We start from the raw sequence: 25,205 nt of genomic DNA, 5'->3' as shown, positions 1-25,205 counted from the left end.
CTCGCACATGGCCCTCACCGAGGACCTGGCCTGTAACCCAGGCATGTGCCCTGACTGGGAATCAAACTGGTGACCCTTTGGTTTGCAGCCTGCACTCAATCCACTGAGCTACACCAGCCAGGGCAACTTTTATAAATGGTACAGTTGGGGGGTTGAATCTGTGTTTCTTTGGGAATATTTAGTTTCCACCGCTTGCCCTTCCCTCCGAGGGGTCCTCCTCCCTTCCAAGGAGCCTCACCAAGTGGTCTCCAGAACTTTCCAGGCCTCATTCTTGTGTGTTTTTAAGCCTAACTCTTGGCCTTCTCACTAATTTTGGAAACTCCCAATATCCTTCCAGATGATTCCCTTTGGCTTACGTTAGCAGCACTGGTTTCCCTTGACTGACTGTAACCAACAAGCCTGACACACAACCTCTTGATATAAATCTTCAAAACGCCCAATCGCATACAAAGCCACAAGTGTATAAACAACAAGTCTGTTAGGACAAGACTCGTCTCTCTTCCTTTCCTCTGCAACTTTAGCACAGCGCCTGGAACATTCTGGACACTCGGTGTGTGTTCAACTTCCCTTACTACCTCATTTCCAGCTTCTCCTATTACACAATCTGCAATTATCTTTCTTTCGAATTTGCTTTGCAATTGTGTTCTCCAGTATAATGCACGCTGAGAATGTAACTTCATTATTCACATTTCCCTAGTGTCCAGTCAAACAGTATCTTTTGAGTGACTGGACAGAAGCCAGCTGTTGAGGATGATATGATGGGTACAGCTGGGTCACCCATCATATGAAGGGCGATTCTGAGCCCCAAGTTGAGGAGGGGGAACCACACCACAGGCGACCTTACCAGCCCTCTGCATCCACCCAGTACAAGACTCTGGGGACCCTCAAAGCGCTTTCTCTGCACAGCTTCACGTGGGACCTGAACTAAAATGTTTCAGCACGAAAAGAAAATATTTAGTAACGGTGGGAATATGTAACTTGAAGTCAGTATATCAGGCTAAAATGCCTTCCTTCTTTCCATGAAAATTGTTTTGTTTTCTGTGTCTACTCAGTTATAGAAGTTGAACAGAAAACTCAGCCAAATGTGTTTCTTAACACTTTGTTTTGAAAACTTTTGAACTTACAGAAAAGTTGTAAGAACAATACAAAGAACACACATGCCTGTTAACTTGTGCGTTATATGTAGCTGTGTAACAAATTACCCCAAAGCTCAATGGCCTAAAACAAGGGCTTTTTATCTTAATTTCTGAGAGTCCGGAACCGGGAGTGTACGTGGCTGGGGCGGGGGTGGGGGGGGGCTCCTGGCACAGGGTTTCCTGAGGTTGCAGACAGGATGTTGGCAGGGGTCGCAGTTAGCTGACGGCCTGACTGGCTGGCTCCCTGGGTGACTCACACACCTGTCCGTAAGAGACCTCAGTCCCAGGAAACCTGGGCCTCCAAGGCTGCCGGGGTGTGGCCCTGTTGCTGGCCTGAAGTCTGTGCCTTCTGTGACCTAGCCTCTCAAGTCCCTGCTGTCACGCCTGCATCATTCTATTAGACAGAATAGAGCCACATTTCAAGAGGGAAATTAGGCCCCGCCTCCGTCAAAGAGGAATATCCCCCAAAGTGTGAAAATGTCTTAAGCCCGCCATACCGCCATCCACTTTTTTTTTAGCATCTTGCCATTCTGCTTGATATTCACTCTGTCCCCCCTCCTCACATATATACACACGCGTTACTGCCAAGACATTTGAAGGGAAGCTGGCGGCTACACCCCCCTTCGCTCCTGAAGACTACTGACGAAAAGGAAACTCTTGCATAACAGCACAGTTACCAGAATCAAAACTGAAACCCCGTCAAAACCTTCATCTGCACGTGTCTTTCTCGCACCCGCCCCGCTTAGACCGATTTTTAATCAGTGCGGCCAAACGGGAAGTGGGCTGCGAAGTGGGCTGCGAAGTGTGCGGGGTGGCGCACGTTTTTGGTGGCCGCGGTCGGGAAGAGCGGTCGGGGCCGCGGGAAACGCGCGCTCGGGCGGAGCCCTGGAGGCCCCGCGCCCGGGGGACCAGAGGCTGTTTCCGAAACGCGGGTTTATCTTCGCGATCACGGCAGCTCCCTTCGGTTCCCTTCGCTTAGCTGGGGAGCGCGCTGCCGTCCTCGTGCCACCGTTTGTCAGCGGGTGACTTCCAGAAACTCACGGCCCTCCCCCTGCGAAGGGGACTCTAACGCTCCCTACCGCGCAGGGTCAAGGGCGGACCGAGGGAGCAGGTGGAGCGAGTACAGGGAACCTGCCCCTAAGACCAGCGTCCGGCTCAGCGGCCGAGGGGCGGGGCCCGGCGTCTCGGGGCGGGGCCGGGCGGCGTCACGTGGGGGGCGGTGTCACGGGGCGTGGCCTGGCGGCTCGTCGCCGATCGCACGATGTGACGCGCCGCCCGAGGCAGGCCGGGCCCTGAAGATGGCGGCGGGCATCCCGAGCGGCTCGGCCCGGCAGTAGTGGCGGGACGGCACTCGCCGCTGGGGCCGGCCGCCCCGGGAGTGGCTGCAGCAGCGCCAGGACTCGAGGATGGTAAAATGACCCAGGGGAAGAAGAAGAAACGGGCCGCGAACCGCAGTATCATGCTGGCCAAGAAGATCATCATTAAGGACGGAGGCACGGTGAGCGGGGTGCCGCGCCGGGAGCATCCCTCGGGCCCCACCCGACCCCCTTCTACCCCCGCCGTGAGTGCCCGCCGCCCCACCCGTCTGCGGGGCCGCCGTCTTGGGTCCCCGGGCCCAGGCTCCGTGGGCTCTCCTCCCCGGCCTGGCCTGCGGCCTCCGGGGCCCGAGCTCCTGCTGGAGCCGCCGGCCTCACCCGCACCTGCTGCCCTCGCCTCCGGTGGTCCCCGGGGCCTGAGCCCGGGCCCATGTGCGCCACCGCCAGGGTGCAGTGCCCGCCGGGCCCCGCGAGCCGTGGCCGCGCAGTCGTAGGGCCTGGGGCAGTGTCTGCCGGTCTTTCCATACGCTACTCCCCGGGGCACCGGGCGCGGCCACAGCGCAGGGCCCGTAGGGCGCCTGCTCCCGGCTTCCGGCGGTTCGGGGGCAGCGCCCGCACCTGGCTGCCCCTGACCCGCGAACTCCGGCGGAGGTGGGCTCTCCCTTCCCGTCTACACACGTCGGAACCGTGGCGGAGGACACCGGGCCTAGAATGAAACAGCCGTCACCCAGTTGTTTGAAAATCACCTCGCGTGTTTTTTAACGTAGAAAAAAAATGCTAACTGGGATTGATCATGCCCCGAGGAGCAGAAGAAGACGCTTGGAAAGGAAGACGGATGGAGGGCGAGAAAAAGTTTTGCTTTTTAGAAACAGTTGTCATCACAGTAAACTTGAAACTGCGCTGTAGTTAACCAGCAGGGGACGTAGATTTTTAATTGAAAGTAGTTCGCCTAGACATTTTGATGCTGTAACGGCTCCATTGCTACACTTTCCGGTCTTGCTTGCATTCTTTGCCGTCCTGTTCCAAAACAGAACGGAAGGGTGAAATAAGAGGCCCTCTTTCCTGGGAAGTGAGCAGAAATGGAGCTTTTTACCCCCTACTTGTTTATATTTCGTTGGATCCCTGACCAGCTGCTAGCACACTGCTGAATGTGGGAGTCGACCAACACCGAGGGATCGCCAAGTCCATTTGAAATAAGTAACTTTTTTTTTTGACATTTCAGAATATAGCCCAGTCAATATGCTAAAATTTAGAAAGCTTGAGACATACAAAACAACTTCAGAATGTACTTTTAGCTGACTGTCAAGTTTCTTAGATGTCATAGATTTGACGTTTGGTGGAAAGAGAAACTGTGGTCCAAGTCCTAAGATTTTTTTGGTTGTACTTGATTAATTAAGCATCACTCTGATTAAGTCAGGTGTGGATATTCCTGGCTCTTTTCTGAGCCAGGTGGTGAAGCCACCATGTGGAGAGAGAAATAGCACTGGATGCCTTTGTCAACCACCGGGACTCGCTGCTTTAAATTCTTAATAAAACCTACCAATGGAAGCAACGCAGGATTGTATTTGATGAGAGCAAGTGACACTTAAGATCAGTATTCTCTGTAGGAGGTCAGAATGGAGCTGTGGTCAAGGAACGCACCTGCATTCTCCTGGCCAAGTTCAGTTCTGTGTCCTGTCTTTGGAGTTTTGATTCACCTAACAGGTGCTTTCATTGCAAATCCTGTGAGGTTTGAGATTATTTTTATCTTGTTATTTATCAGAGTTACAGTGAATTCACAGCTTGCTTTTGGACAAAAAAATACATGTGTATACCAGCTGTGTTTTTAAGAGAGAACAGACAGTAAAGGAGAACTTTCCGGATGGCTGTGGGCATGAGGATGTTACCATCTGCCTTCTCGGGCCACATAGGTCACACACCCCGCCCTGAGAGCGCTGGACACCCTTTAGCATTGGGGCTCGATTTAAGCTTTGAATCCTGCAGGCCTACAGTGTGAGTTTAAAGTGGTGAAAGCAGTGATTAAAAAATGTGGGTCCAAACACATCCCTAGATGATTTGCATTGTAGTTTTATTTATTCCTTTGTGTAAGCGGGATATTCTGTGTGTCAGGGTCATCTTCTGCAGGGTTTGTATTGTAATCCACTCTAGCTTTAAGTAAGAAAAAGATAACTTCAAAAGTAACACTTTCATTAAGTCATAGACACGATCTTAAAACTGTACTTGCCTTGGGCCTCTCTAGTTAGAAAGGGGTCAGAATACCACCATTATGGACATTTTTTTAGAAAGGAAGGAAAGTTGCCATTTGATCCTGCTCTGTGCTTTCTGTGTGTGTATTGTGCCAGTGGGTGGGTTCATTCCGTGTCACAAGTCATGGGTTTGAGGTACAGGGTCGTGTGGGGCAGGCTCTCCCCAGTGGCTCACATCCCTGGCCAGCGGAGCTGACCAGGCCCCCATCGTTGACTAATATTTAGCAGTGTTACTCAAATTACTTTGCTCTGTCTTCTGCTAATGACGTCTTTGTAAGCCTGATCAGCCAGTTTTAATATTTATCAGCAGCACTTGTAATGATTTGTCACAAAGAACAGGCTCATTACAGTGGAGTTTCTCTTTAACAGTGGAGAGAAGTGAACCCTCCGAGTGAACAGGGCGAGACTAACCAGCAGGTTCTGAAGGTGGATTACACGGAGGCGTGCGGTTCTGCAGGCGTCAGGGGCTCGGGCTCGGGCTCGGGCTCGCCCTGAACTTGTCTGTGCAACTTTCTGTGATTCCCGTTGTTTTAGGGGGATTCCCAAGGGTCCGTGCTTCCAGAGGTTGAAGAAAAGTCATCCAATTTGAAAACAGGATAACTCACTATGGGATAATTCCACGAGTTAAATTTAGTAAATATTGAATCCTTCCTTCTGTACCATTTCACTGATGAAAGGACATTGTCTTGAGTTTGTTTTTTGAAGTATCCATATGTATAAGTAGCAGTTTTTAGTTAAATTCTGGACGCATGTAACATGTTGATATAGCCCTTATTCAGTGTGGCCCATTTAGGACAGATAGAGTAAAAGGTGCGTGTTGACATTTAGAATACTTCCACGGTTGGAGGGGGGTGTTTTTTAATTGCTTAAAAGCTTTTAATCTATTTTCACTATCATATTGGTTTGGGGTGTGCAACATAGTGATTAGACATTCACGTACGTTGCGACGTGCTCGCCATAGTAAGTCTAGTACCCACCTGACACCACACTTAGTTATGACAGTGCTGTTGACCACGTTCTTCATGCTGCATCTCACGTCCCGTGACTGGTTTTGACACTGGCAGTTTGTACTTCTTCCCCCTTCCCCTTGTTTACCCACCCCCAGCCCCCTCCCATCTGGCAACCATCTGTTTTCTGTATCTGTGAGTCTGCTTCTGTTTTCCTTGTTTTGTTTTTTTGATTTCACAAATAAGCAAAATCACATATTTGTCTCCTTGTCTTCACTTGGCATGATACTCTATATTGGGTCCATCCATATTGTCCCAAGTGGTAAGATTTCCCCCTTTATGGCTGCATGTGTGTGTGGATGTGTTTGGCGGATCATCCTTCTGAGTTTGTCTGTTCCTGGGCACTGAGGTTGCGTCCACATCTGGGCCGTCATAATAATGATGCAGTGAACATGGGCACAGATGCCTTTTTCAAATGAGTGCTTTAGATCGATGCCCACAAGTGGAACCGTGGGTCCTATGGCGGTTCTGGTTTTAATGTGTTTTGGGGGACCCTTCTCCGTTTTTCATAGTGGTACCAGCCTGCATCCCCAGCAGCGGGAGGGCCCCCTTTCTCGGCATCCTCGCCAGCGCCAGGTCGTTGGTTGGTTTGTCGATGATGGCGTTCTGACCTGTGTTAGGTGTTGCCTCGTTGTGTTTTTAATTTGCATCCCTCAGATCTGTGCAGGGGCCTGTTGGCCTCCTGTGTGTCTGTCCTCTTTGGGGAAGTGTCTGTTTGGGTCCTCCATCCACCTTTTAGTCAGTCATATTGTCTTTTGTGTGTGTTCCCTCATGTCAGTTCCTTGTATATTTTGGGAATTAGCCCCTTATCGGACATATGTCACTGGTGACTTTCTCTTCCCATTTGGTAGTGCGGATGGCTTTTGTTGTGCAAGAGTTTCAGTTTGATGTGATCCCAGTTTCTTGTTAGATTATTGTTATATAGAACCAGGTTTTTTATAGAGGCTAAGAGCCAAAGAGTTGTATTTGTATTATCAAAACGAGAATTTCCCTTATGACTTTTTAAAGTTTGCCTTTTCATATGATTCTTACTCTTTTATGAATACACTGGTGGGGCTGTGTCTAGACAAGCTGAAAGATGTACGGTTTTCACATGTGAATTGGTAAAGTGACTTTAAAGATTAGATAGGGAGCAAGGCAGAATGTACTCTATGGAAAGTACCTGGAAACCGTGAAACCAAGCGCAGTGAAGACAGGCATAGGTTTGCGTCCCTGCCTTCCCGCGCCTGCGCATGGCTAACTGCTGGGCGCTCTGTTTTCCAGCCTCAAGGAGTGGGCTCCCCGAGCGTGTACCACGCGGTCATCGTCATCTTCCTGGAGTTCTTCGCATGGGGTTTGCTGACGGCACCCACGTTGGTGGTGAGTAACCCTTACCTCACCTATCCTCGCTTTGTGCACTGTTTCCAGGGGGAGGTGCAGGTGAATGTGCCAGGAAGTAAGGGACAAAAGTTTCTCGTCTCCATGGGTGATCGCCCCCCACCCCTCAGACGGTCAGCCTCCCCTTCGCTCTCACTCCCCGGGAGGGCCTGGCCCTGTGCGGGTGGCCCTGCCCCGGGTGACCCCTTTAGGGGAGACAGGGTCTGCGGCCTGAGTCACTCAGCAGGATTATTCTGAGATCCATTCACATAGTTGCATTTTCCAAATAGAAATTTCCTTTACTTTAAGCCAAGACCGGTAACCCGGTCTCTTCGGAGGCCTAGGCTGCCTTCCCCCAAACATGGCCAGGTGCGGGGCTCTGGGAAGGGCCTCCAGCCGGACCGTGCGCCCCGGGTGCTGCGGGTGCGGGCCCTCCGTCGGCGGTGTAGACCCGAGAGGAGCAAGGAGCAGCGTGGCTTGACCTCGGAAGGTGTGATGAGGGTGCACGGACAATTGGCCAAATCCCCCCAAAAAAGAACCACGAGGAAATATACTCCCTTACATTTTCCTGAGCTTGTTCATTGTTATACAAAAAAGCTTTTTCAAAAAGGTTTTTAACTAGATTCAGTGCTCATGTAAGTAGACTGAAGTCGTCCGAGAAAGTTATGTTCCTTGTCCCTTGGTATCTGTACCACTGTGTCCACACACGCGTGCGGGTCTCCCGGGTGCCCACCGGAACAGGGTGGAGAGGAAGCTCGCATCACACAGCGTGAAGCCCACGCTACCGTGCACTTGGAAGAAGGCCAACTCAAGGGTTTGGACTGGGTTCTTTTAACAGCTCATGTCCCTGGAATGGGTTGTCAGTTTTACATGAATGGATTTTCAAAATAAGTGAAAGTGGGCTTTTAAAATGGATCTCTTTTTTTTTTTTTTTTAGTTTAATAGTTTCTGAGGGGAATCTTTACACATGAATTTACCCATGTCCTGCCCTCACTGGTTTGGAACTTCATCACATGATGGGGGCTCATTATGACATTTTCAGCGTCATTGTATGGTGATGAGCTGATGTCCCGGGCTCCAAGCCGAGGTCAAGCGTCCCAGTCCAGCGGTGGGGCATTGCCCTGTGGTCAGAAGTACTTGAGCTTCGTTGCGGTGCACAGCCCTTGGACATTTATGTGGTCGCGGGCCCGCGCAGCCCTGCGCCCTTGAACATGCGGTCACTTCCAGGCCTCAGAAGCACCTTGGAGGGGCGGGGTGTCAGACTCTCCACGTCTGGAGCACAGGAAGGGTGGGAGAGGGAGGCAACTTGCTGGCCCCCAGACGGGAAGGAAGCGGCCCACCGCCTGGCGCAGAGAGCCAGGCTGCTCCGGCTGGGGCCCTGGGGCCCAGGGGCCCTGGGTTGGGGCAGCCCGGCCCCCAGCCCTGCCGAGATTAAAACCTTAACCACTCCGTCAGCGAGCCGTCAGGAAGGCTGCTGTGGTGTCCACACGAGTGGCCGTCAGGACTTGAAGTGTGGACAGCCATTTTTTTAAAGATTTTATTCATTTATCTTTAGAGGGGAAGGGAAGGAGAGAGGGAGAGTAAGATCAGTGTGTGGTTGCCTCTCGTGTGTCCCCTGCTGGGAACTGGCCTGCAGCCCAGGCATGTGTCCTGACTGGGAATCGAACCTCAACCATCTGGTTTGCAGGCCCGCGCTCAATCCACCAGCCAGGGCTGGTTAGCCATTTTTTAAATGTGCTTTCGGTTTCTATTTTTTTAGGTATGTCAAGGGTTTGTCTAACTTTAGTAATACGGTTTTTTTTCCCCCTAACGGGACAAAGGGAAATTGTCTTCTTTAAGAACAAAGAAGGAATTCAGTTATTTACACATAAAGGTTTGTTTATTCATTTTTTTTGCAGCAGCGGGAGTGTATTCTAAATTATTTTTGTTAATTAAAAAATGGATATTACCATTGATTTTCTTAACTTTTTTTTTTTAACTTTTCAAAATACTGACTTGAGCTCTGGCCAGCTGCCCTGGTTGGTTGTAGCATCAAAAGGTTGCAGGTTCAATTCCCGGTTAGGGCATAGGGCAGCCGGTTGATGCGTCTTTCCAACATCAATATTTCTCTCTTTCTCTCTCCCTCCCTCTCTAAAGTCAATAAACATACTCTCAGGTAAGGATTAAAAAATTTTAAACACTGAATGAAATCTGATCAGGAAAATAAAACGCACTAATTTGGGGGGAGTTAATAAAAATTTTTCTTCCCAGTGCGAGTACATTTCTTTGACTCGTTGCTGGGACCTCATTGCCTATTATTTGATGTTTAGCAAGATCCCTGCCCCCAGTTGTAACAGTTACTCTTCATTCTCATTTGCCTTTACACTTGACTCTGTAAATGGCACAGTGATGAGTTATTACCTGGGAGGGCTGTCTCTAATGTTAACACAGTTACAAGGTCGTAATTCTTCACCTTTTTCCATTTTTACTTGATCGCATTTTTTAACTCAAGCATCTTCTCAGAAAAAGTTTAATCAATGAACGTTGAGCCCAGGGTTTTATTCTTCTAGTTCTTTTACGTGTTTTTAGGTTATCACTGTTTCTCAGGTCTACATCTTCCTTGGTGATAGGGAGATTCTGCGGCGGGGGCAGAGACCTCGGCAAAGCAGGGAGTGGCAGAGCCGTGGCGGGACCTGGGTGCGGGGCTCCTCTGCGGTTCCCTGGCGCTTGTGTGTGGGGACAGCTGGCGTGTGGACTGTCACTAAGGAAAGTGGTGTGAGGGAGCTCGAGGACAACTCGGTGTGTGTGCCTCCGTCTCCCTCTGTGACACGTCTCGCTTCCTTAACAGAGACCCGGGCACTCTGCGGTCAGCCTGGACAATGCCACAGTGAGAACGCAGAGTCCGGTTCCGCCACCCCTGGGGCACAGGGGGGCTGGGTGGCGCCTCTGGGCCTCAGGGCGGGCCTTCCGACTGACAGGCAGCTGGACCTGAGCTTTGTCCGAGTTAGAATTTTCACCGGAGGTGAATGTTGGGGATACCTGGGGAGTTTTTCAAAACACCTAGGCCTTCTGCCCATCTTGCTGAAGCCAGACACATGTAGTTTTGCATTCTATATGTTACCAATGAAGGACTAATGTTTTAGGCTTTCTGCTTATAGATTTTAGTTGTTGACCTTGTTGGCAGTCTTTTTTGTTGTTGTTTTGTTTTTTAGGTTTTGAGAGGGGAAGAGAGGGAGAAAAACATCAGTGTGTGGTTGCCTCTTGTGCACCCCCAACTGGGGACCTGGCCTGCGACCCAGGCATGTGCCCTGACTGGGAATCGAACTGGCGACCCTTTGGTTCTCAGGCCGGCACTCAGTCCACTGAGCCACACCAGCTCTAGGGCATGTCGGCAGGGTTATTTTCAACCCGCATGTTGGGTGTGGGGGGGGTGGACTCCAGGGCAGCACCTCGACCTGGCTCCGACCTGGCTCCGAACGCCTGTCGGCCTGCAGCCCGTCTACTCTGTCTCGCGTGGTTGGAGCGGACGACAGGCAGCGCCTGCTACAGTCACAGCTCGGCTCTCGCTGGAAGGGGGGCGGGATGGGGACAGGATGCTCTTTGCGCTGAGTGCCTCTTACCAGCCTTCCCTCCCCAGGTGCACAGTTTAGGTCTCGAACTTGAAGTTGCGAGGGCGTTTTCTGAATTAACTCACAGAACAGATAGCCCATCTTCAGACACACACCGAGTTTGGGTTTGGGACTGTGGTAGCCTGGGTTCTTGACGTGAGTGTCCGGTGGGCCTCTGTTACGTCGTGTGGTGCAGGCCGAGCGGGGGCGCTGCCCTGGGGGCAGAGGTCTGCCCGCGAGGAGCCCTCCGTCCGCTGCAGAGGAGGGTTTCATACCGAGAAACACGGCGAAGACGGGAGGCCTGACACGTGAGAGGTCGGGGCCGCGCGGGTGTTCGGTCGGCGGCGGTGGCTTTGATTAGACACCCCAGGTAAAGACAGCAGTGACGGCGGGTCTCAGGCTGCAGAACACAAGGAGGCGGCTGCCCCTCCCGGCCGGGGTCCCGCTGCGCTCTCCTCTGGGGGCGGCCTCCCGGCCTTCCTGCACCGTCAGTCCCCAGACGGGATTTCGAGGGCTGCTCACTTCACTCTCGGCATTCTTCCTAAGTTCTTTTTTTTTAGAGTTATTTATTTATCTTTAGAGGGGAAAGGAAGGAGAGAGGGAGAGAAATATCAATGTATGGTTGCCTCTAGTGCATCCCCTGCAGGGGACTGGCCTGCAGGGAACCTGCCTGCAACCCAGGCATGTGCCCTGACTGGGAATCGAACCGTGATCCTCTGGTTCACAGGCCCGTGCTCAATCCACTGAGCTACACCAGCCAGGGCGCTTCCTAAGTTCTTAAGACTTCATCCCTAATTGTCTTTATTTTTACACACATGAATTGTTGTGGGATCTCGAGCGACCGCAGACAGAGACTGGGAGGGGCGTGGGCTGGCCCTGGAGAGGTTTCCCCGCGGCACAGCTCTCCTCCTGAGCAGGTGCCCTGCCTTCTGGTCCCCACGGTGCCACCCTGCTGTCCCTCCGTGGGAGACGCCTTTGGGTAGGGCAGGGGCAGAGCTGCCTGGTCTGTGACAGGGTGGTGCCATCCCGGGCGGGGCTGTTACGCCGCCCCCAGTGACCGCACTGACACCCCGCGGTCTGACAGCGGGCGTGGGGCGTTCTCACAGGTGGCGATTTCTTCCCCTTGCTTTATGGAGTCTTTCCAGACCCACTTTACGGCCGTTAGTACAGTAGTTCCCTGCTGTATCCGCAGTCTGCTGTCTGGGATAGTAAGGTGCGCCTGCCTGGAAGGGAGGAGTCCCCTCCGTCGGGCACCCGTGGGACGCGGGGGGCGAACGAGCGTGGACTGCAGGCCCGACTTCCTGTGCTCGCTTTCAGTTCTGCCACTTCCTGTGGAACCCGGGTGTGTGACGGTTGTGTGGTCAGCCTTCCCACCACGCGTTGTGCGGCGTAAAGGGGACGAGGTGCACGAAGTGCCCGACTCAGCGCCCGGGGACCTGGGATCGCCCGTGCGTGGTGCTGGTGTGGGCGCTGGCAGCGTGCTCCGTGTCACGCATGGCTGGAAACGCGTGTGGACTGAGATTAGACTGTATCGTGTCACGAGAGCGTGTTTTAAAACGTGAGTGTAGACGTCCTACGGAGACTAAAACGTGGCCTATTTCTGTTTTGTTTTTACCCCGTAGGTCTTACACGAAACCTTCCCTAGACACACATTTCTGATGAACGGCCTCATTCAAGGAGTAAAGGTAGGAGCTGCTGCACGTCCACACACGTGTGTGCACACACACCCAGACACGTAGTGTCCTGGCGTTACATAGATGCAGTTCGGTCTATGTAACGGGATTATTGAAGTCTTTTAACCAACTGGGTTTTAAATACGATTCGACTCAGTGTGGCCAACTGTGTCTAACAGTAAATCACATCACACAGATTTCCTCTGTGTTCTCCATGTCCAGAGATATACAATTAGACTACGAAACAGACATCGCCCAGAACTGTCAGAAAACCACGCTGTGTGGTGTCCGACCACCAAGGACTTAAAGAAGCCACACTCGTCCAGGTGGGGCAAGGGCGGGCCTGAATCCAGGTGTGGGTAAAGATCAGGAGGGAGACCTCGGGAACCCTAGTCTAGACGACCCGGCCCAGAGTCCTAGCACCAGGAAGATAAGCCCCCATAACTTCTGGCTATAAAAACCTGTGTGTGTGTGGGCGGGGCAGGGGGGGTGTGGGAAAAACTGCAGAATTCTCAAGACTCCTCTTAAAGGGCCCACAATGGACTTAGGATGTGCAGACTCAATCCCGCTGGGGTTCAGCACCATGGCAACATCTGGAAGGGCCCCAGTGGCAAACGGGGAGAAAGTGGAGTGTGAGTGCTGGGGGACAGCTTCCTCCTGGGCAAGACTCCCAGGCGGCGGCACCGTCCCTCCGAGAGCCCTCCCCCAGCAGAGCAGCGGAGCGGTGACGGGGCCACCCTGCCCCGTGGTGACCCGAGGCGCCACCCCACCCCACGGCACCAGCGCGCTTTTCTACAGTCACCACACACTGAGACACGCAGTCAGAGCAGCTCTACCTAATACACAGAAACAAACACACGGGGGCTGTCAAAACGAGGACACAGAGAAATACGGCCCAGATGAAAGAATAGAACAGAACCCCAGAAAAAGAACTAAATGAAGTGGAGATACGCGATCTGTCAAATGCACAGATAAAACACTGGTTATCAGGGTGCTCCAGGAACTCACTGGGTACTTCAACAGCATAAAATAGGCCCAGGCAGAAATGAAGGCTGCATTAAGTGAAACAAAGGAGAAGTCCACAGGGAACCAGCAGTGGAGAGGATGAAGCTGAGAATCCAATCGATGAGTTGGAACACAGGGAAAAAGCATTCAGTCAGAACAGCAGGAAGAAAAAAGAATTAAAAAATCAAGGACGGGCTTAGGAATACCTGAGACTTCTTTAAATGTAACCACATCCGAATCGTAGGGGCGCCAGAAGGAGAAGAGCAAGAGCAAGAAATTGAAAACTTGTTTGAAAAAAATAATGAAAGAAAGCTTCCCTAATCTGGTGAAGGAAATAGGCATTCAAGCCCAGGAAGCACAGAGAGTCCCAAACAAGGTTGCCTCAAAGGGCCCCCCCAGGACCCTTCATAATTAAGATACCAAAGGTTAAAGATAGAGAATCTTAAAAGCAGCAAGAGAAAGTTAGTTCCCTGCAGGGGAGTTCTCGTAAGACTCTCAGCTGATTGCTCAAAAGAAGCTTCGAAGGCTAGAAGGGACTGACAAGAAGTTGAATACTTCTTGTCTTTTCATCATAGTGATGAAAAGCAAGGAACTACAGTGTAGACTATTCTGTGCAGCAGAGCTATCATTTAGAATCGGAGGGCAGATAAAATGCTTCCCAGACAAGGGAGTTAGTTCACCACCACCGAACCAGTATTACATGAAATGCTAAAGGGACTACAGAAGAAAAAGATCAAAACGATGAACATTAAATGGCAACAAATTCACAGCTATCAATAACTGAACCCGAATAACACACTAAGCAAACAACTAGAACAGGAACAGAATCACAGAAATGGAGCTCTCGTGGAGGGTTATCAGCTGGGAGGGGGAGGAGGGAGAATGGGGGGAAAGGTACAGGGAATAAGAAGCACAAATTGGTAGGAACAAAATAGATGGGGAGGTTAAGAATAGGATAGGAAATGGAGAAGCCAAAGAACTTACGCGCATGACCCATGGACATGAACTAAAGCAGGGGACTGCTGGAGGGATGGGAGCACCAGGTGGCAGTGGGTAGAGGGGGAATTGGGAAAACTCTAACAGCATAATCAGTAAAAAGAATTTTTAAAGAAACACACCAACGTGTTATTTTTGGTTTCTCTGGAAACAGATAATGTAGAAGTTTTGCTTACTTATTCTGATCTAGCTTGCAAATTTTCTACTGTATGTTGGTTTTATTAGCATAACATTTTCCTAATTCCTGTTGAACTTTATCCTTCTGGAGCAGTGTAAATTGGAAAGAGCTATTTTAAAAACTTGGAAGTCTAAAACTTGATCAGTATGGAAAAGTCCTGATTATCCTGCATGTTCTTCACTCTTACCTTCATTTGACTAACAAATTTGATCGACAGAATAATAAGCTGTGAATCTGAAAACAGCGAGCACAGCATTCTTTCTCGAGTCGCGCACGTGCAGTTCCTGCGATTGCGAAGTCGTGGGAGCGTCCGTGTTGGATAGGCAGCCAGTTCCTGCGTGGGAAGATTCTAGACCGTGCTGGGGATCGTTCACATTACATGTGGGCGGGAAATGAGCAGTTTCCCCGAAGCTCAATGGTATTCTTACTGTAGAAGTGAACTTGTTTAAAGTTCTTCTCTTGGCAAAATGGTTACCTTTGGCCCGCCAGTGGACATAGTATACCTTTTTTCCCTTACCTTTTTTTAGGGTTTGTTGTCATTCCTCAGCGCCCCGCTTATTGGTGCTCTCTCTGATGTTTGGGGCCGGAAGTCCTTCTTGCTGCTAACCGTGTTTTTCACGTGCGCCCCCATCCCCCTGATGAAGATCAGCCCGTGGTGAGTGTGCGGCCAGGTCGCAGCCACACAGCACGCCGTCGGCTGCTGTTCTCTGAACGCTCCCTCGCTCCGTGCACCCCGGGCCCCCTGTCTGTGCAGGTTTTAGTTGCATGCTTTCAGCTGTCCTTGTCGCAGGTGGGAGGCCCTCAGAGGTGGAGGAACCAGGTGATAGCTCCCCAGGCTCTCGACCTCACTGCTGCCGTGTGGGGGGACTGGCGAGCCCGCCTCTGGTCAGAGCCCCAATTTCAGAACGTGTTAGGGACTGCGGAGGGCTGCCAGCGTATTTTTGTTGTTGTTACTTGGAATGTTAAAAACACAGTTTATCATCACTCTCTGTATTAATTAGGAATGGATTTTATTGTAGATCAGTAAAGGCCCAAATGATAGCTGCTTAAAGTCAGGGAACCCGCCTTTTCCTGTCCACACGAGAGAAGCCTGGACTCGATGGGTGCAGAGCCAGCGTGGCACCTCGGGGACCCAGGATCTCTTCTCTGCCTGGCTGTCGTCCACTGTCCCCTCGCTGTCCGGGGGCCGCCGAGCTCCTATGTCACTGCAGGCGGGCCTGGCTGCCAGGGTGTGCCGCCTTCCTGTCCCACCCCTGACCTCGGCCGGCGTCTGGTCTCAGGCCTGTGCTGCGGGCGGTTGCCTGAGTCTGGGCAAGACGGGGCTCCCTGCCCCCAGTGAGGTCAGGATGTCCGCTGAGGGGAACGGGAGGGAGTGCCCCCAGGGAGTGCTTCTCCCTGGCCTCAGAGCCCAGGTTGGTTATAAGTGTGTTAATTCTTTGACTGATGTTGGATTCCACTGAGTGTCATCAGTTCATCCCACGTCTTAGAAGGCTCTGCTTCCAGGGTGTGTCCAGAAAAGCCGAGGGCCTGTGCCGGGCAGGGCCTCCCCAGCCCTGCAGACCCGGCCCCATGCTGATGGCGGTGGAGCGTTGCAGGGGGCCTGGGCGGGGGGAGCGAGGACTTGCTGTGGGAAGCAGTGTGTTGGAAAAATCAGCAAGCAGTGAAGTCCTGCTGGAGTGATATTTTGAAAGCCCAAATGATCACATGGTATTTTAAAATCTAAACATCAGCATTACACTAGAAACTTCTATTCGCAGCCACATATTTTGGAATCATAGAGCTTTTTAAAATATCTTTTGTCCGCTCTTCATTCCTGAGTTTCTTTGCAAACTGTGCTATACAAGTTTTTCTGTGTGAACACTGAGTTACTTGTTTTGCCAACGTATAAAAAGCTCAAGATAATTTACGAAAATAACATCTGGTTTCTGTGAATAGACCCAAGGCAACTGGAGAGTGACTTGTTGCTCAGTGTGACTTACTGAGTCTGTCGTCCTGTGCTAGTCCCGTGGGAGGGTCGGGGCGGGGTCGCAACACACTTTGTCGTTAAGTCAGCACCACAAAGCCACTTAAAAATTCAGCAGTTTGGTTAAGAGTGACCTAGCACATGACCGATTTGTAAGCGTTCCTGCACAGTGGCCGAGTGGCCGTCAGGGCCCCCCCCCCCCGGCCCTGCTTGTTCCAGGCAGCTGCGGCTGCTGGTTCTACGAACAGCGGAGGCGCCTGGGGGAGTGGCTGCTCTCACCGCCTCCGGTCCCTTGTCTGCCCACCCAGGTGGTACTTCGCCGTCATCTCCGTCTCTGGCGTGTTCGCCGTGACCTTCTCCGTGGTGTTCGCCTACGTAGCAGACATAACGCAGGAGCACGAGCGGAGCATGGCCTACGGTCAGGTCTGTACGCCCGCGCTGCTGGCCCCGGGGGCTGACTGGGCTCACTCTTCACTGCACACAGCTCCCAGCGAAACCTCCCCTGGGCGGCCGTGGAGCACTGCGGGCGGGGCAGGCCCTCCCTCCACCCAGCCAGGGTTCTGTTTGGTTTTCTAAGCTCTCTCACCTGTGACTTTGTCAGTTGGATTTATCTGAACAAACAGCCTCTATCTTGGAGGCTGCTACGCAGTTTTTAGTTAAGAATCAGATCGATTTCCCTTCCCCCAGAAGAACAGTGTTTAAAGCACAGCACAGGTAGGCGCACGGAGGGCGCAGCATCCTGAGTCGTCTTGCCTTTGACCTTGACTTGCTCCAGGTTTCGGCCACCTTTGCTGCCAGCTTGGTGATCAGCCCCGCCATCGGTGCGTACCTGGGCCGGGTGTACGGGGACAGCTTGGTGGTGGTCCTGGCCACGGCCATCGCCCTGCTGGACATCTGCTTCATCCTCGTTGCTGTGCCCGAGTCACTGCCTGAGAAGATGCGGCCGGCGTCCTGGGGGGCACCCATTTCCTGGGAGCAGGCTGACCCCTTCGCGGTACGTCCACAGGGTCTCCGTGGCAGGAAGAGGGGCCACGTGGTCCAGTGCAGCGGCAGGAATGTTTTCTTGTGGGTGTTTCTTTGGAGAGAGGAGTTGATGACTTTGACATAGTTTTGAGAATTGTTTGGGGAGGATGGAGAAACGTAGTGTAGGAGAGGCATCTAGGGTCTCTGGACGCTGCCAGGGGGTCTGCACGGCCCGACAGCAGCCCCCTGTTCTGACGGAGCCCTGACGCCAGCCCCTTTCCCGTCCAGTCCCTGAAGAAGGTGGGCCAGGACTCCGTCGTGCTGCTCATCTGCATCACCGTGTTCCTCTCCTACCTCCCGGAGGCCGGCCAGTACTCCAGCTTCTTCCTGTACCTCCGACAGGTGAGCCCGCCGGGGTCGGCCGTCCTGCCGTCGCCCGAGGCGTGACAGGAACACTCACGGCGAGGGAGCCGTGGTGGCAGAGGCCTTTCGGGACGAAGGCCGTTGTGCACACAGCGGCTCGCTGGCACCAGCTGCCGTCCCCTGTGGCTGCCGGTCCTTGGTGGGAACGGTCCAGTGTCCCCGTCGGCAAGTCGGAGTGTGTCTGCTGCTGGTGCAGGTGGCGGGTCCTCGGGCCCCTCAGAGAAGGGCTGTGGCGCAGAGTGCACAGGAGGACAGCAGCCGCCGAACGGGGTGGGGGGGGGGCTTTCATTTGTCTCTTCCTCCTTGGCACTCAGTTCGAGGCCAAGGTCATATGCTGAAGAATTCATTGGTTATAAAGGAGGAGTTGGGGTTTGATGGTATTTGCTGTGGTTCTTTATTTATTAATGTAAGTTTTTCTGGAAACCTCCTAGATTATGAAATTCTCACCAGAGAGCGTGGCTGCGTTTATAGCAGTTCTCGGCATTCTGTCCATCATTGCACAGGTGAGTCCCCTCAGTGGGCGGGAGGGATGTGTCACCGAGGGCGGCCCTGGCCGTCCAGATGGGGTCTTGGTGGGGTCACCAGTGCTGGGGTCTGTGGGGTACAGGTTCAGAAACTTAACTTGGACGGGTGGCTGACATCGATCAGATTTGGGGGACAGACACGTGTCAGTCACTGTATGACACATAAATCAGAAAGACAGTTTATTGATTTACACCGGGGTCTAACCTGTATAAAGTGAGGCATTTTATATCGGTTCTTCTTTTGACTCATTCAGTAAATACTGACTGCCTACCATGTGGCAGCTGCTGAGGGGATAGCCACAAACTTAACCAGTTCCCTGCTGTGCTAGAGTTTACATTTTTGTTGGGTAATTGTTAAGTACGTTAATTTAAACGTATCTGGTATAGTGAGAACTATAAAGAAAAGGTCCAGGGGACATAAAAGGCAACAGGGTGTCATGTCCCTGCGAGGGTGGGAAGGGTGGGAAGGCGTTGCTGATGCGAGGTAACCATGGTGACCGTGGAGCTGCGGCTCAGAGGGAGCCAGGGATTCTGAGGACCGAGCAGCCCCAGGAATGGGAATGAAGCTCCATGGGGAGCCTGTGCCTGGCTGCCCCTGCCTGGGCCGGAGCTGGGGCGGGGCTAGGACGGAGGGGCTGGGAGGAAGATGCTCCAGAAGCCTGGCAGGGTGGGGTCTTGCAGGCGGCTCAGACCCCCAGGCAGAACGGGGAGCCTGGGGAGGCTTCCGGCGGAGGGGCGGGAGGCAGCGTTTGCTGGGAGAGCGCCCAGGGTGGCCAGTGGCGGTCTGAGGAAGGACGTGGGTTTTCTCAGGACGTCGCCTCCCAGCCTGCCGGCGATCCCTCTGCCAAAGGAAGTCCCGATCCAACGACTGGAACTCCCTTCTGGGAAAAGCCCTGCCCACGCCCGGCCAACCATCCCACTTGTTCCCAGCCAGGGTGCGGGCTCCCGCTTCCTCTGTTAAAAAGTGGAAGGGAAAGTCCTTTAATGGGAGTTTAATGGGACCTGGGCAGGTTTCTCCACCTCTCAGTGGGGCTCCCTTTGCAGATCCCGTCGTTTGTGAATTTTCGGTAGATTTAGTGATGAACTTAAAATTCTGTAGCGCGCCGCCTCCACGGTCGCACCCACGCGGACACGGTGTTGAGCGTCAGTGCAGTCTGACCATGGTTTACCTCGGCCGTCCCAGGTTCGAAGGCACTGCATTTAAGTGCTCGTTCCTGGCGACCCACACGGACACTGCCTCGTTGCCCACATCACTCAAGGAAAGTACGCAGGCAGTGAGAACAGCCGCTTGTGTCGAGCTGACTCCGAACCCTGTGAAGGAGCCAGGCTGGTCAGGGTGGATTATCTTCCCAGACGTTGCTGAGATGAGACTTGCCGCCACTTGTTCCGGATGAAAGGACGGGACCACGGGCACTGCTCACAGTGGAAAGACCAGGAGCTGCGAGCTCAGAGGTTCCGTTCCAGTCTGAAGGGACTGTGTTCGGGCAGTGACGCCAGACTGTGCGGGGGACAAGCTGAAGGTGCTCAGCAGGTGGCACCCGGCCCACGGGACACAGGTGGACCACAGCCCTGGAGCTCAGGAGCTGGGGTGTCCTGCAGGGGAGAGCCGGGCCGCAGGGCCCTGGGTGTGGGGAGGGAGCGGCCACGTCCGGCCACCCTGGGGCGTTCGGGGCAGAAGCACAACCCAGGGACTATCCAGCCAGATGGAAAATAGTATTTGAAAGTGTAAAAGTACATTTTAAAAAAGAAAATTCGTTGGTGTTCAAACGCAGGTGATAGGAGCATCTGCATGTATTGATCATGAGATCTTCGTGTCATCATATGAACTACTAAAATGTTGAGAGCGATTATACAGAGCCCCGAAGGCAGGTCATCCAGTGTATTGTTTGTAGGAGGGACACAGACTTCCCTGCCCACCGGCTGAGCAGCCTTTCCCACGCTGCCGTTTTCCTCCCCTCGTAGCAGCCACAGCCTGGAATTAGCTGCTCGAGTGCTGATACCTGTCTTTCCTCTGCCAGCAGGGAACCCTTCTGCTGACAGTACGTGCACCAGTCAGTGACCCACAGAGGTCACTGCCCTCTGAACTAGAACACTGAGGGGCGTGGCAGGCTGGTGGCGGGTGTTTGAGTGATGACCAGAGCTGATGTCAGTTAACAATTAATTAGCTGTGTCACCTTGGTTAAGCTCTACATCACTGAATGTCCTCAAAATCAGTTATACTAGATTAAGGGACAATTTTCTTTTATATTGTACTGTTCTAACTGATTCCATCATTGTTGAGGATGTTGTGACGTTCAAAATCCCATAAGCTTCTCGTAAACATTTATTAAGAACTGGCGTTCAGTGCTGGGGAGACAGATCAGGAAGCAGGCCTGTCCCCAGTCCCCGGCCCCCACACACGCAGGTTTTCTCCACAAGCTGCTGCTGCTCTCTCTGCGCGACTCCCCTTGGGGGCCGCGGTTGAGGGACCTGCCACAGCAGAGGTGCGTGCCTTTGGAACGCGGTCTCAGACAAGGAAGATGTGAGTCCAGCTACTTCAAGGACCCTTTGCTTTGTGCTGGCTTATTTGATGAGATCTGATTAAGCTCTTAAATGACTGTCTCTGTTGAAAGAATTTCAAACCTGATCATTGTGTGTTTAAAGTGTCAGCCTGTCGTCAGAATGATTTCCTGAACTGTTTCCATTTCTTCCTGGAGGGACTTCCTAGCAGTCGTGTGTGGCATGTGTCCCACCTTAAACAGAACCACCGAAGCTGCTTCCCAGGGTCCGGAGGTCACTGCAGAGGGTGTCAGCTTTGAAAGAAAATGGGAAGCAGGAGGACGCACCAGCTCACAGAGCCTTTACTGAGCGCCCTCTCTGTGCGGTGCCTCGCTCAGCTGAGGGGGGGGGTGAACGGGGGGGTCTGAGGTGGGCAGCCTGCAGGGCAGGGCCAGTTTTCCCCAAGGCCCTGGTCTCTGCTCAACACTGGGCCCCTCCCACATCCTGCTTGTCAAAGTGAGTGTTTGCAGAGCTCAAGGGGCTGGCAGCAGACAAACTTGGGTTAAGGACACGTGGGCTGCTGGACTGGGCCGGTTTTCTGCAGTCGGCAAGGAACGGGGACCTGTACCCTGTTATGTGACAGGGCCATGCGAGTCCCCGTGAGAACCCTCGGGCGTCCTGCTGTGGCAGCCGGTCTAGGTGGCTGGCGCTCCGCCTCGCAGAAATGTCAGGGTCACGGCTCACCTCCCTCTGCACTTCCTGCTTCTCTGACCTGGAGCCCTGGTCTCAGACACACCTGTTTTGGCTGAAAAGCCAAAATGTAGCAAAATATAATGGTCCTTTTATTACAGGTTGAAGGAAATCACCAAATAGCCTTTCTTTCATTTTAAAAAGTTCTTGTATTCTGACGAACCATTTTGGTCTTTTTTTTCCAGACCATAGTCTTGAGTTTACTTATGAGGTCAATTGGAAACAAGAACACCATTTTATTGGGTCTGGGATTTCAGATACTGCAGCTGGCATGGTACGGCTTTGGTTCAGAACCTTGGTAGGTGTGATTATTTTAATTTTCTTAATTATTTTGGTGTTTGCCTCTTTTGTCTTTATTTTTTCCACTTTGAGGTATAATTGACCGTTTCTGTAGTTACTTGCTTCTCAACTAAGGCTTAGACTTCAGTCTTTACTGTGCCTTTTCTCTCCAACTGTATAATACAGGCCGCTCCCGTGTGTTCAAATACTCTAGAATGGCCGGACAGGTGGCGTTGTATAGCTGAGTCACCAGCTGGGGTTTTGAACAAGATTGTTGAGCCCCTGACCCCAAGTTGACTGTTCAGTGCCTCCATCACCCTGTCATCAGAAGAAAGCACCCAGTCCCATAGCAACAGGGCCCTGAAAGTTCGTGCTTTTGCCTGTTTGGTTTTTCTGGCCGGAAGGATCGTCACCAGGGCAGCCTCGCTCTGCAAGCACATTCGGGGATGGGGCGGCCTCCTGCTGAGGCCGGGCCGCCCGTGCAGTGCGGGGCGGCTCCCCGAGGGCGGGCGGGAGGTGCGAGGCCAGGCTGCGCCCGGTGCCCTCTGCCTGCGCCCGGCACCTGCAGGACCAAGCCCGCTCTGTACCGACGTCCCACACCCGCACACGTCCTCTGTCTGGACTCGGTGTGTTCTGACGGGCACTCTCTTCTCGTGCAGCCTTTAGGAGGAGTTGCTCACGGTTTATCTAAAACATTGTTTTAAACATCAGACCAGGAGCATCCAAAATTGTGATCGGTTGGTGGTATCTCCACACTGCATCTGAAGACCGTGGGCTCATTGTGGGAAGTTTCTGATTTCTCATGTTTAGAAACGTTTAATGGTGTTTATTCGTACATTATTCTCCACATATGGGGGGCCACCGTTCCAGGACCCACTGGCGTGGTTCCCCAGCCCCCGGAGCTCACATGGGGCCGCTGGGGGCTGACGTCTGGGCATCGCTGCTCTGCCCACAGGATGATGTGGGCCGCGGGGGCCGTGGCCGCCATGTCCAGCATCACCTTCCCGGCCGTCAGCGCGCTCGTCTCGCGGACTGCTGATGCCGACCAGCAAGGTGAGTCCGTGGGACTTGGGACGGCCGTGCGGGCACGGAACCCGCCGTCCCGGCCCTCCCCTCCGGTGCAGGCAGCTTGTGCCTCTGACATGTGGCCACGCCACACCCACTGATGCACCCGACACCTGGGGCCACGCTCAGCCCTCGTGCTCACCTCACGGGCTCAGTGATCCGAACACAAATGGCAAACACATTTCTGTCATTCATCTTAGGCTTTGTGGTGGGAACATTCAATTCTTGAAATGGTACTAATTCTTTGAAAAAAATTCTAGTCATAAAACAGCAGTGTTCTAAAAGAGCGGCAGCGGCCACTGGGTTGATGAGAGGAAGGTGGGCGCCCAGGCTGAGCGGGCAGTGCCCTGCGTCCGACTGCAAGGCCTGGCTGCGCCCCGTCTTGGGGGTACCCAGAGCTCCTGCCCCCCCCCCCCCACTCCGTAGGCTCCACCTGAGTGATTGCCACACTCCACGGAGCCAGGGGCCTCCAGGGTATTGGTCGTTGCTCGAGTGTTAACAAGAGCTTTGGTTTCCGACTGCTGGTGCGGCTCCCAGGGCAGGACAGAAGCGGGCGTGTGCTGAGTGGTCCTCTCTCCCGACTGCTCAGGTGTCGTCCAGGGGATGATAACGGGAATCCGAGGTCTGTGCAACGGTCTGGGCCCCGCTCTGTACGGCTTCATCTTCTACATATTCCACGTGGAGCTGAAAGAGCTGCCGATGACGGGGACGGACGTGGGGACGAACACCAGCCCACAGCACCACTTCGAGCAGGTGGGCATCTTCAGGCGGCGCTGAGTGCACGCGTCTGGCTGCTTGCGGAAGCCACGATGCGACACTCTCGTCATCATAGAGGGACCAGTGCCCTCACAAACCAAAGCTGAGCCGGCTGTGCACCCCTTTCCCCTGGGAACAGAGGGTGGTCTCAGCCTTGTGGTGCGGGGGAGGCAGGCAGGTGTTGCGACACTTTCCTCATCACAACTGAAAAGTGTCAACAGCAGACAGTTTCCCTGTTTATCGAGCAGAACTGCAGGCCAGTCTGCTGAGCCGCTGTAGGGCTGGTTTTAAATTACCGCTGGGCGTGTCTGAGGCGGTCTGCGGGGGAACTGGCTGTGCAAGTTTCGGCTGCAACGGAGGTCTGCCGGATTCTTCTGGTCGCAGCACGACCTGTGGGCACCGACTCTGTGCTGTAGTTACCACACTGCTGCGTGCTACTCGGTTTTACACTTCTGTCTTGCTTTTCTCTTGAACAAAGTAAGTGAAGGCTCCTAGACTGTGTCCAGATTTTGTGCTGCAGGTGACAATAATTTTTTATAGGATACTTGGCTGTTACCCCCAGAATTTCCTGTTGAGACTGTGATAGTACCCCTTTACTCCTGAAAAGGGAATGCTTTTCTAGCTATAGCTTTAATGCCATAATGAAGGTTTATAATTCACAGCATGAGGTATCACCAAAAGAAAGGCATTTCTTATGAGCAAAGATGTTTTCACAAGAATGCCAACTCTGCTTTTCTGTCCCCCCTAGAACTCCATCATCCCCGGCCCCCCCTTCCTCTTCGGAGCCTGTTCGGTGCTGCTGGCCCTGCTGGTGGCCTTGTTCATCCCCGAACACACCAACCTGAGCCTGCGCCCTGGTGGCTGGAGGAAGCACTGTGGCGGGCACAGCCACCCTCATAGCACGCAGGCGCCAGGAGAGGCCAAAGAACCCTTGCTCCAGGACACGAATGTGTGACGTCGCCACCAGGGAGGCTCCCCGACCCGCACCAGGGCTGAGTTGGCACCTGTGGCCCCAGTGGACATTCCACTTCCACCCACGACGGACTGTCAGGGTGTCTCAACAAATGTGTCTGCATGGGCTCCGTGGGGACTCGAGAAAGACCCGGACAGTTTTCCAAAGATGTTACAATTTTTTTTGAAAAGGAAGCTTTTGTTTATTAGAACCAATTTCTTGCCACTAAGCTGTTTGTCTTATCATACACCCCCTTTAATTAAAAACTATGTGTAACTTCTTATGTACTAGCAACGTCTCTGCTGCCGTTTCCTGCAGCCGTTGAGCTTGGCCTGCACGCGGACTCGCAGCAGAGTGGGAAGTTCGGCTGCGGACCTGTGGCTTTTAACCTTGTAAAACCTGGAGTCGGATTTCATTATTGTAGAATCTTGGGTCAAATAATTCAAAGCCTTAATGCAGATGCACTAAAGAAATGGTAAATTGTTTGCATTAAAAAAAAAAAAAACCTCAAGAAAACTGTACTAAATCTGAATCATGTTTCAAACTTGTTTG

General features: G+C 52.9%; 2 protein-coding genes across 5 annotated transcripts in view; one reads left to right on the top strand and one right to left on the bottom strand.

Moving 5' to 3' along the window:
* Positions 1-2,398: 2,398 nt before the first annotated feature.
* MFSD14A (major facilitator superfamily domain containing 14A) lies at positions 2,399-25,200 on the top strand. 2 transcript variants are annotated; one of them, XM_037153036.2, is made up of 12 exons: positions 2,399-2,634; positions 6,969-7,064; positions 12,271-12,333; positions 15,028-15,155; positions 16,772-16,886; positions 17,239-17,457; positions 17,715-17,828; positions 18,281-18,352; positions 21,787-21,899; positions 22,836-22,933; positions 23,535-23,698; positions 24,450-25,200. In XM_037153036.2, exons 1-12 carry the CDS (start codon positions 2,551-2,553, stop codon positions 24,654-24,656), a joined length of 1,473 nt encoding a protein of 490 aa, XP_037008931.1. In that variant the 5' UTR covers positions 2,399-2,550; the 3' UTR covers positions 24,657-25,200. The 2 variants fall into 2 exon arrangements, with proteins under 2 accessions (XP_037008931.1, XP_037008932.1); XM_037153037.2 differs by lacking the exon at positions 2,399-2,634 and adding an exon at positions 2,699-3,649.
* SASS6 (SAS-6 centriolar assembly protein) overlaps positions 8,024-25,205 on the bottom strand; it is a 45,338-nt gene continuing 28,156 nt past the window's right edge. For 2 of the 3 annotated variants that reach the window (XM_037153035.2, XM_053655978.1), the window contains one exon: positions 8,024-11,222. In XM_037153035.2, coding sequence (XP_037008930.2) covers positions 11,215-11,222 — 8 coding nt within the window. In that variant the 3' untranslated portion in view covers positions 8,024-11,214. Of the gene's footprint in view, positions 11,223-23,691; positions 24,216-25,205 lie in introns of those variants that run through there. The other variant, XM_053655977.1, reaches the window with a different exon arrangement.

Source organism: Artibeus jamaicensis, unplaced genomic scaffold (genome assembly GCF_021234435.1).
Source record: "Artibeus jamaicensis isolate MK-2021 breed Jamaican fruit bat unplaced genomic scaffold, CSHL_Jam_final scaffold_1689, whole genome shotgun sequence".
Lineage (NCBI taxonomy): Eukaryota > Metazoa > Chordata > Mammalia > Chiroptera > Phyllostomidae > Artibeus > Artibeus jamaicensis.
Note: the sequence above shows the minus strand (reverse complement) of the source record. Positions and strands in the feature narration are given on the sequence as shown.